This window comes from Perca fluviatilis, chromosome 15 (genome assembly GCF_010015445.1).
Source record: "Perca fluviatilis chromosome 15, GENO_Pfluv_1.0, whole genome shotgun sequence".
NCBI classification, from domain to species: Eukaryota; Metazoa; Chordata; class Actinopteri; order Perciformes; family Percidae; genus Perca; species Perca fluviatilis.
In genome coordinates this window covers 16,208,241-16,219,917 of record NC_053126.1, presented here as the reverse complement: position 1 = coordinate 16,219,917, position 11,677 = coordinate 16,208,241, and the positions used below count along the sequence as shown (strand labels likewise).

Sequence of the window (11,677 nt, the reverse complement as noted above, 5' to 3'; positions counted from 1 at the left end):
AAATCTATATATATGGCTGGATAAAACAAAACTCAGTTCCACGGTCCATTAAACCTCCGTGAGAGCACTTCCAGAGAAAGCTCTGCTCACCAGTGTTCAACTTTTTGCCTCTAACATCCACCAAGTTACCAGCTAGCCGTAAACGTCTCTCTACAGCTCCTTATCCATGTTTTGTATATCTTAATGGTGCTCTAACCTCTCAACCAGCTCCTTCTTGCCGTCACATCACTTAGAGCACCTTTAAGTAAGTTTTATATAAGTAAGTTACATGAGTTATCTTGGTCTTCTGGCCTTGTGGTTTAATATAAAACCAGGTATTTGTGGTGTGAATTTTTGGCCTGACTTGTTTTCCAGGGGTCGAGATGAAGAGGACATCATGGAGCCAAGCAGAAGGGTGCACGAGGAGCCACGCAGGCGTCTAGAGCAGCAACACGTTCAAGCTCCTTCGCAACAACAGCAACAACAGCAGCAGCAACAACAGCAACAACAACCGCAGCAGCAGCAGCAACAACAGCAGCAGCAGGAGCCCCAGCCAGCTGCCATTCAGCAGCCTCCTCAATCCCCCACACCGCCTCAGCCTGCCGCACAGAACCCACTCGACCAACAGAGGGAGCTAGCACGCCGCCGAGAGCAGGAAAGGAGGAGGCGAGAAGCGGTGAGATAATTGTCTTTAGCACTCTTTAGTTTTATGGACCTTTTATATGATGCTAATTGTAACATGTAATACGACAGATGGTGAATTATCAAAGATGTGCACCATAGATTAAGATAGCTCAATTTGAACTCAAAAAAGAAGCAATAACCCATTGTAATTGTATTTACATTACTAGCTGTTTTCCTGAAGTTTGATGATGCACTCTCAGTAGTAATGAACGTAATGGAAATGCTTAGTTGTTCTTTTCTCTCTCCAGATGGCAGCAACTATTGACATGAATTTCCAAAGTGACTTAATGGCCATCTTTGAGGAGAATCTGTTTTGAGGAGAGGAGCAACTGAAACGAAACTGCAAAAAAAAAAAGGAGAAAAAAAACTTGGGATAATGTAAACTTCCTCTAAAGAGCGAACTGGCGACCACGCACCACAGAGGGACACAGACTGTATGTAGATGTGACGGGCCCTCGGAGACCGAGTACAAACGCTGGACGGGCGCTCACAGCTCGCTTTGCCCCTGTGGACGGAACACACACAACACATGGGAATAGTCTCATTGTTTTGGATGTCATTTCCTGGGAATTTGGCATTACCTACCTGATATCTCATAACAGGAGAAAGAGACAACTTGGCACAGTTGCCTTTGTCACTTGCCTCTTGTGCGTGGACCCAACATAAATTGCAAGAGTAAAGACAACTATGAAACTATGAAAATGCTCTGATAATGTACTGACAGACCGTGCAGACGTGTTTTAAAACTGCCAGATGTCTGAGGTGGTAAAGAAGACTGGTCTTTTATGTTTTGTTTTGATTGTTGTAAGTGAACAAATTAAATGGTGGGGGTGGGGGGTGGGAGGGGCACTTCCATACTGTAAATCATGTATATTTCTCAGCAGAGAAGGTACAGTTTGCCTTACACCTCTTTCCTAAACAGACCATTATGTTCTGTGGCCTGCACACATGGGAAAAACCAATAACATTTACAACCAGGAGTAGGAGCAGTGCAGAGCTTTTTTTCATCATCTTAATATCTACTGTAAAGAAGTATTTTCTTATACTACAATAACGGTTTATTTTGGATCTTTTTTTTTTCTCTTTAGGTCTTTGAATCTCCATACTATCACACTCCATCACCTATGTCTATGCCAAACAACCCATTATCTTTTATGCTAAATTACTTGTCCTAAAACATTGTAGGTAGCTAGTGACAAAAAAAAGAAACCCTGACTATATGCATTATCATAGTTCCATCACGTATTTATCAAAGACAGAATCAGTTGAAGTTTTAATCATGCCTTGTATTTTTCATTTAAAGCTACTTGTAAGCAGAAGAGGGGAAAGGTCCGGCCGTTTCTGAACTTTATTTGGAATATGATTTCACTACAAGTGTCGCGCCATTCTTTGTATTACACTTTGAGACATAATGTTGGAAATGTTGATATCATTGGCCTGTTCGCAACAGTCACACTACTGGATCAGTTAAAAAATGAGAAGGTGAGGAGCCCCTTGCTGTTCCCTCTGTGTGTGTGCTCTGAACTTGCCTAAAGGTTTTGACCACATGTCAACAGGCAGAGTGCTCTAGGCAGGAAGGGGGCGATCAGGGGAGTAAGACGGACACCGCCTTTCTGTAGCTGTTACTTGAATCAGGTTTAGTAAAAATAGCTGAAGGGACTGGAACGAGCTCCCACTTAGTTTAAATTCTAATTGACTGAGGGCACACTGTCAACAATACAAAATAAAAAGACAAACAAAAGTTAAGAAATGTAAAACTCAGAAAAAAAGCCGTTTCGATTTATATCTTTGTTCTTGTTGAATAATAGTGGATGTGAGTTATAATTCTGTTCTTGGAGACATTGGACCGGGGATGGGTTGAAATCGGAATGCATCTCGTCCTCTTCACTTGTCTCTTATGGTGTTTTTCTCCAGTGCCTGTATTGTATTGCAATTCTCGTTGGCTTATATTACACTTTGAGGGGGGGGGGGGTTTAGAAAGGGGGCAGGTCAGGAATGGGTGGTGTAATATTTGAATGGGGAGGGAGATTTTTGAAAGAGTTTGTGTAAACAAAACAAAAAAAATAACACAAAAAAAGGACAAGACAGTGTTTTATATTTTACCCGTTGTCAATATTCGGGTTTTAAATTTAGTTTTAGCTGGACTTCTATGAGTGTACACATCTGACAGCTAAGTTCTTATTTTGTTCAATCAGCAGATTTTAGGTAGATATGTTTCAGCGTTGCCACACGTCTGGTCTGTGAGTGTGACTGTGTGTATGTGGACGGCTGTGTGACTGTGTTTTTTGTTTTGTTTTTTTTTAAGTGTGTGGTGCAGGAGGCATGTTCCCCGATGTAGATGAGCATTCTATTGGTGAGGAGAATAAACAGATAAACAGTACTTCAGGAGAACTTGATTCTGTGCTTAAGTCACCTTTTTAATTTCATTGAAGTCCACCATATATGAATATAGAATTTTTATCAGACTGGTTTTGAAAGGGTAAGAAAAAAAACTTCATTCCTTTTTAGCTTTTTTCCCCTTTTCACAATAACTGTTGGACATAATGTGCCATGAGTTGTACAGAGAATGTGCTGACCTGCAGCTCAGCCCAGAGTTTGCTTTATTCAGGTATTTTATTTTGTGTTACATTTGTTCTGTTTTGGGGGTTTTGTTCAAACATTATCCTCAATTTATTGTTTGGTATGTGAGTGGTCTATTGAGGTCTCTGATTCAGTCTGTTATGATCATTGAATAAACTCATCTCTTTTATAGAAAATAAAAAAAATAAAATTCTGTTTCTTTTTTTTATGTGAAATGCCTCTTGGAACTGGTATGGAGTTCACTCCTTTTCATTTAGCAGATTCACAATAGGGAGCTTTATTTTCATTGTCTGGCCAGTTTTAGAACTGCTAACTTGTGGCAGGAAGGAAAGTAACCAACTGCACTTCAGTTCAGAAACAATGTTGCCAGCTACAGACAAAAGGCGTAATAACTCCTGCAGTTTTGACACTTAAGATTTTATGTTTTACACTAGTACTCCTGTTTGAATAATGTTAATGATAATACTAATGGAACAACATTGTTACACTAACCAGTGTAAATAAGATACTCAAAAATACAATGTAGCGTTTGGCTGTAAAGCACAGGTTTTTTTAGAGGTTTTGTAAATTAGTTGTATTGAAAGTGTCCCTTTCAATACATTTGTTTTTTTTGTTTTTTTTTAAGATTATATATTCTGCATACAAAAACGCAAACAATGTCGTTGCTTGCAAGCAGCAAGTGTTGAAAATCTAGCAGTGTCTCTTTGCTTGTAGATGGTGCACATCAGCATGTCGACATCTACAATTCCAATCTGCTGCTGCATTCTCTTCTTCAGGAATAATACAGATATTTAGACTGATCATTATTATTCTTTACGGTTTTCCTAGCCATTTTTTTACAGCGTGCAATGTGTGTTTCAACACATAGCCAGCGATAAATGTTTAGTCCACCTTTATTTCCATACTTGCACACGAGAAACTTGTCTGCTCATTGGATTGCTTAATTTTGAAGATATTAGCCGGAAGTATGTTATGCCTGACTTTACCAAGACTGTTGACAACAGTTATGGACTTAACGCTAATAACTGACCGGTGACCAGGGGCACGTTCAGTCTCAAAATGGTGTGCACATGTTGCTACGTTTTCTCGGAACGGTGTGCAACGGCTTTGAGATCTGTTTCCTTTCGTTTGGTGGGTGTGTCTCTCGTTCACTGGCTGTGTCACAGCTGATACCCAATCAGCAGAGACGTGTCTGTAAACTCGTGGTAATAAAAAGCACACAACACACTTTTTTTTACCTCAACCTCAAACCAGATAAAGACTTGCGCCCCCCCTGTGATCTTTGCCGCCCCCCTAAGGGGTCCCCGGACCCCATGTTGGGAACCACTGCCGTAGACTGTATACTATGATAAATCCATGAGGTCTGCAGCCAGTCACTCTTGGTAATTTCAAATAATAGGCAACAATAACTGTCGTGACTGAATACAGTTATTAATACCTCTAAAACAATTCACAGTGTAATTACCGGTTTTATTGCCAATGGACATGTAGAATTTCTTCTCTCCCTCTCAGTCAAAAGTCGCGTTTTGGTTTTTATATTCTGTTGCCTTCATGTGTTCCTCTGTTACTAATGACTAGTTATTTTCAAGTTCCCAGTGAAATCATTTTTTATTTATTTAAGCCTTATTGTTACTGTTTTGGCGTCGTGATTACATTGAATTGCTTACTTCACTTGTAGCTCCGAGTATTTGGAAAACTGGACATAGATTTTATTTCTATTATTTGGGAGCAATGTCTCTAATGCACTCCCACAGAGCTAACTTCAAAAAGTGAGGAAAACACTTCCGCTTGAGCTGAAACGATTTGAGTAATAACATTTGATTAGGATTGTGAGAAAGATTCTCAAAGCAAACTCTCGAGCACCAAGAAGTAGCCTAAGACCCAATCCGTGTATGTCTTTCCCGATATTCCAGGTTGCAGTTGGAGGCAGCGCCTTCACCTGTCTGTCTGTCGGGTCCAGCTGATCTGAGTGAGAATGATTCAGAGAGGCGTCGGCTTGAACGGGCGGACAACAACAGGGAGAGCAGCTCCAAGATTTTGTCTGTAATGAAATGGCAGCTAGCAACTCCGGTGTCATGTGAGACCTGCCTGGATGGAGGACACTCTAAAAACGGCGGTAGGTTTCAACTAATTCAACGTTTATTCTGTAGAAAGTCTAAAAAATATATATATCCTCAACACAGGAGTTTCCGTTTAAGAGAGATAAGTATCAGCAGCACATGTTTCACAGCAAGTTGAAACAGGTTTTTGACGTTTTGTGTGTGTGTGTGTGTGTGTGTGTGTGTGTGTGTGTGTGTGTGTGTGTGTGTGTGTGTGTGTGTGTGTGTGTGTGTGTGTGTGTGTGTGTGTGTAAAAAATTACCAAATGGGTTTTAGCTGTTTTGGATTGTGAATGGCATTTTTGACCCTATTTTCTGACATTTAGATAAAACACAATTCATACGAGTTAATTTACCTACCTGCTTTTTGAAATAATCCCTGGCACTGTTCACTTAAGTTACTTTATTGTGTGAATGCTGATTCAGCAGCATTCACTTTTGTTATCTTCTTTTGTGCAATATTCAGTCGCCTACTTCTACTGCATAATTTCAGCTACAAAAACCACCACCATTCAAAAATCAAAAGGTTTCAACATCCATAATATCTGATAGGATGTCGAATTCCTACTGACCCCATTGTTTTTTTACTTAATGACTGCTCTAAATTACACCTGCTTGGGAGATATTTGGCTAGCCGGCTCAACCGCAACCAAGAAAATGATAGCTCAGCGCTGGCTCTTCCCCCTCCACCTCGCTTTGTATAAAACAGTGGTTGGCGTACTTGCTAGACATAGTTATGCTTGAGCTCTCTACAGCAAGGATTAACAAAGCCAGCACAGCAGAAAAACGCAGCAGCACAGGTATCGGTCCTGGTGACCTCAACACCACAAGAATTAGATAGAAGAGAGCGACTAGGCAAGGTGTTTGGTTTGTTTTGTTTTCCTGAGACTGTGTGGTGGTGTGTGTGTGTGGGGGGGGAGTGAGGTGAGGGTTTTGGTTCCTGTTCGATTGTGTTTGTTTGTTCTATATGTTGTGTTCAAAAAATATAAAATAAATACAAAATTGATCATAAAAAAAATTCCAAATGTTCAGCTCTTTAAGGACATGTGCAAGTATTTTACTTTTTGAAATTGTAAAGGGTAACTACCGTTTTTTTTTTCCTTCAACCTGGACCCTATTTTACGGTGGCCCTGAGAGGCCACTGCACAGCAACTTAAGAAAACACACGCAAATAGATCACAACACGCAACTTAACAAAACACATGCAAGTAGATCACAACACGCAACAAAAAGAAAACGCACGCAAATAAACCGCAACACGCAACATGAAGACAACACATGCAAATAGAACACAACACAACGGAAGTGTTACCAGGGGACACTTTTAAGTGATGCACACGTGGCTGCAGATGGTTGAGGTTCCAGCTATGGTAATGTCAAGTTTAAACACCGAAACAAAAAGTTAAATTAAGGAAAAAGATTGTGGTTGGGATGAAAACACACCCGGGGAACAAAGTATTAAAATGATATTCTTATATTAGCCTAGGCTTTGCGAGATTTATCATTCCAACCGCTGCGGATTGATCGAGTTTGATGACTTCTTGAACTCGGCTAGTCAGTGGTGTAACGTACCGTGGTAAAGTTGGTTTTATATTGGGACATTCAAAAAAATCTATTATTCAGCTTGACCTTTTGACCTATCCATCTCAAAACACATCTGGTGAACTCAGCTACCTGCCCTACACATAACACAAAGCTTCTTAGATATAAATAGATTTATAGCATTTTTTGAGAGTAAAAAATATTTCTAAAATCAAAGAGTGGCTTTTTGGAAAAAAGAAGCTTTGTGTTATGTGTAGGGCAGTTAGCTGAAAAGTTGACTGACAAATATAAAACCGGACGTCGTTTAGTGTCCACTCTCACTGTAAAAAGCTGTGCAGCTCCAGGTTTATAAAAGACGCGGTCTGCTGTGGACATGTCGCATTTGAGCTCCGTGTATTTCTGTCGTAGTTTTCGGTTTTCCACCTCCGATGTAGAGCAGCGTTCAGCCACTTCCCTAAACTTTGTCTCATTCAGAGACCACAGTCTCAAACAGGGCTCTGAGTCTGTCAGAAGGTCTGAGATCTACCGTATCAGCAGAGCAATCACGTAATGCACAGCAGGCTATGGTGCAGGTAGTGAAATATAGTGACTTTACTCTTGTAATAGCCTATTATAACTTTATTTTTCACAAAATATCAGGACTCCTCCAAACCTCTGAGAACACAAATGGGATGAGTTATATTTTGAATGCGCACAAAGTTTTGGACATGAGCAGAAATCTTGCTCAAACATCTGAAATATTACAGTCCAAGGGTTTATTAATAAATTACAATGAATAATGTATAACAAAAGTTGCAAAAGAGAAGGGAAGAGTAAATTATGCCAAAGCTACATTTGTGCTGACTCCGATATAATTAGAAAAGCAGATCTACAGGAGAATAAATAGATGAATGCAATACAGAAAGCCTTACAGCAATATATTCCATTATGTTTTTATATTTGGATTGTAATCTGTTTCCCTTTACATAAAGATATTTCCAGCATATTGATTCAGAAAAAGGTAGAAATAGGTGCATAGAAATTCACCAGAATACATGAAATGAAGTGTTTAATGCTAAAAAAAATGTATGATGAATGATTTTAAAAGTAGCCTCAATTAGGCCTGCATGAAGTTGGAAATGATTTGCTGTAGCAAAGAATAGTTTATGAATGCACTTTTAGTTGTGGAAATAAATTGTCTTCAAATACAATATTAAAAAAATATTTACATTTTATCAGTTGTTATTGAAACCCATCATTGCCTGGATAACAAATAAGATGGCATTTACTGCAGAGGCGTGTGTGGGTTAGGGCAGGCGGACGGGATTTTTGGAAAGGGGAGGCTCGGCTGTCCTTACCTACTCTGAGGGGAGGCTCACATTCACCCAATTTGAAAACCCCTGCTATATACTATAAGTACTCAAAAAAACCCCTGCTATATACTATAAGTACTACTATAAGTACTCAAAAACCCCTGCTATATACTATAAGTACTCAAGGTTCTACCAGTCGGGACATAAGAGAGAGAAATATAAATCCTCACAGTAGCACATCTGTCTGTTGAAATAAGATGCGGATTATGTTCACTAGTTATGTTCACTCTCTGCTGTTGGGGAACATCTGTACAGTGTCCTGATCATACTGCCAACCACTGTGTTGAATTGATCAAGTTATGTGTTTACAGCAAGTTTCTCAAAATCCACAGTTCAGTATAATAATGTATTTTCATTACAGCGAAAATGAGAGCTTGAGACTTAGAAGTCTTATATTGCTATTTTCAAGTTATTATAGCATTTGGTTTGCAAAAGTGTGATAATTGAGATGAAGGGATGAAACATCAACGTCATCAGACTCTCTTACACTTGGTGAATATTTAATGTGTAGCCTACTACATGGAAAGCCTTATGTTGAATAAATACAGTACTGTACATTACCTGTTGTTGCACCTCTCAGCTACATATTCTTACATTTTGAGTTGTGGTTCTACAGTTATGGCCATGGAGAGCAGCGTGTTTAGTAACTGTGACTACAGCCACAATGTCACCTTCTTCTACAACTTGGTGGGTAAGAAGATCAGCTTGGTGTGGACGACGCGGGACTCTGTGGTACTCGGACTGGGCTTGATGGTATGTCTCATCGTAGTCCTAGCCAACCTGATGGTGATGGTGGCCATCTTCATGAACCACCGCTTCCACTTCCCCATCTACTATCTCCTGGGCAACATGGCAGCAGCTGATCTGTTTGCAGGTATCGCCTACGTCAACCTGATGTTGAACACGGGCCCCTGGACCAGCACGCTCACCAAGGAGCAGTGGTACATCCGCGGGGCTTTGATTGACATCAGCCTGACAGCCTCTGTGGCCAACCTTCTGGCTGTTGCCGTGGAGCGCCACCAGACCATCATCACCATGCAGCTGCACAGCAAGATGTCCAAGCGGCGCGTGGTGCTGCTGATAGTCGGCATCTGGGCTGTGAGCATCGTCATGGGCCTGGTGCCCTCAACGTTTTGGAACTGCGAGTGCGATCTGGAGGACTGCTCCACCGTCGCTCCTCTCTACAGCCGCCACTTCCTCATCTTCTGGGCAGCTCTCAACCTGCTTACTTTCTTCATCATGGCGGCCGTGTACACTCGTATCTTTATCTACGTGAGATACCAGACCAGGTACGTGTCTCAGCACACCTCGGAGATGCGTCGCCAGCAGACTGTTGTCAACCTGATGAAAACTATCTCCATGGTTCTGGGTAAGAAGTTGTTTGTGTGCGACCATGCACAGGTCAAGTCTGTAAAGTTTTGTTTTTGATTAACCACAAAATGAACAGTCTAGTTCGACATTATTATTTCAGTTTTCTCACACAAAAAAATCTGCAATCTGCTTATTAATCTACATTTTCTCATAAAGTAAGGTTCAATGGCTTCAACCAATTCACCTCATCACATGTGAGGGGAAACTGAATTATTTTGTATTTTGAAGGTATCCATTCTAAATGCACTTGAGTTCAGAGAATTGTTGCATGTTAGATGCTTGATACCTGCAGCCTTCCACTTCCCCCACAAACCAGTTTTGCAGCTCTGGGCTTGTTTCTTTGTCAGACCGTGTCTGATAGGTACAGGACAAGGGTTATTTGGAATTTCAAGAGTGTCACATTTCTCATCATAATCTGCCTCTTTGATCGCTGTAGAGACTCGAGGCAAATATGTGATAACTGGCATTTACCTTTGATGTTAAGCAATGCTTTTTTGGACGCTTTGAGTTTGTTGTTGACTTTTTTTTTTCTGCCCTCAATAACTACCCACATCTCTGCAGGCGCCTTTGTAATCTGCTGGATGCCTGGCCTCGTGACTCTCTTACTGGACGGGCTGTTGGGTAAAGCCAGCCACGCCAACACCTATGAGAAGTTCTGTTTGGCGATAGCAGAATGCAACTCTCTGGTCAATCCTATCATCTATACTCTGCGAGACGACGAGATGCGGAGGACGTTCAAGTGGATCTTGTGCTGCCTGTGTCGGAGAGGTGGCGACCAGCAGAGGGAGCTGTCACCTGTCGAGATGGACTCCCCTCTGCCAGAGGTACAGTTACATTACAACCTGTGAAAGTTCAACTTTACACCCTTTAAAGCAACACCAAAGCACTTTTCCTCTTCGGTCCTCCTACACGTTTGTAAGCGGAATTGTCCATTGTAGTTTCTTATGTCTCATTTGAACTACAGATCCGCTACCCGATCTGGCAAACTTGCATAGTGCGGTTATAGCCGATAGAGGGCTGCAAAGCGAATGCAGAAGTGCCGTTCGCCCGGTTATGAGTTGATGAACCACTGAAACAATTTTGGAAACATTATTTTAAAGGTACAAAATAATCTTTGGTGTTACTTTAAAGCACTTTAAAACAGGATTTACTCCATTTCTACCTGTGGTCTAGATTAACAACAAAAGGCCCATATTCTGATTCGGTCTCTCCCATTAGTCCCTCACAGTCAGTCATGCAGGTTTTCACGTACCACACCTATGCACATGCTGATTTCCAATCTAACAATCAGGTACCTGGCGTGAGAAGGAACCAAGAAATTCCTCCTCCTGATTTCCGTTGGTGGTTTCATTTTGTTAATCTTTGAGTCAAGATTACTTTTCCTATATAAAAGTGGCTGGAGGGAAAACATTAATTAACTCAATGTTAAAGGTGCTCTAAGTGATGTGATGCGTTTTTTAGGCTACAACATTTTTGTGTTCAGGCTCCACAAACGGCAATGTAAACAAACCGCGATAACCGGCAACGTTAGCACGTAGGCTACTTCCACAATGTGCGTTCATGGCTCAACCAGCTCCTTGTTGTCAGTTATTGGCTGGAACACTGTTTGTTATGGTTCGTGGTGCAGGTTGTTTTTGTTGCCGTTTGTGGAGCCTGGGCTGTCTACAGAGACTGCGTCACATCACTTAGAGCACCTTTTAAGGCATTGTTAGAAAATGAAATTGTGAAATTCAAAACATTTTTCCTTTATGTCCAATTATGTTTTGTCTACAGGAAACTCTTGGCTGTGTCCCAAAATCAGAAGATTAGACGGTGGGCACGGAAACAAACTCTAAAGAAGACAGTTGGACGCCAGGGGTATGATAGCTGTAGGCCTGCAATTTAAACCAAAATCTTGACTTTCATGGTCGAACCAGCCCACATTGTGTAAAGTTCCCGGATTCTTTTCTTGTTCTGCTGGATGTCTGTCAACTTCTGCTAAATGACCTCTCTTCCTTGTTTGCATTTGTAAATTGAATGAAATCTATATATAAATATATAAATATGCATCTTTTGAAAAGGAGTTTATCTA

The 11,677-nt window shown here is 40.9% G+C and overlaps 1 protein-coding gene across 3 annotated transcripts; it reads left to right on the top strand.

The window, feature by feature from the left end:
* The first annotated feature begins 4,524 nt into the window (after positions 1-4,524).
* On the top strand, positions 4,525-11,668 carry lpar2a (lysophosphatidic acid receptor 2a). Of its 3 annotated transcripts, none has more exons than XM_039824890.1 (5): positions 4,525-4,625; positions 5,157-5,359; positions 8,852-9,604; positions 10,168-10,430; positions 11,380-11,668. In XM_039824890.1, the coding sequence occupies exons 1-5, from the start codon at positions 4,600-4,602 to the stop codon at positions 11,413-11,415; spliced, it is 1,281 nt and encodes a 426-aa protein (XP_039680824.1). In that variant the 5' UTR covers positions 4,525-4,599; the 3' UTR covers positions 11,416-11,668. The 3 variants fall into 3 exon arrangements, with proteins under 3 accessions (XP_039680824.1, XP_039680825.1, XP_039680823.1); XM_039824891.1 differs by having other exon boundaries at positions 4,585-4,604; XM_039824889.1 differs by lacking the exon at positions 4,525-4,625 and adding an exon at positions 4,960-5,012.
* Positions 11,669-11,677: the final 9 nt, after the last annotated feature.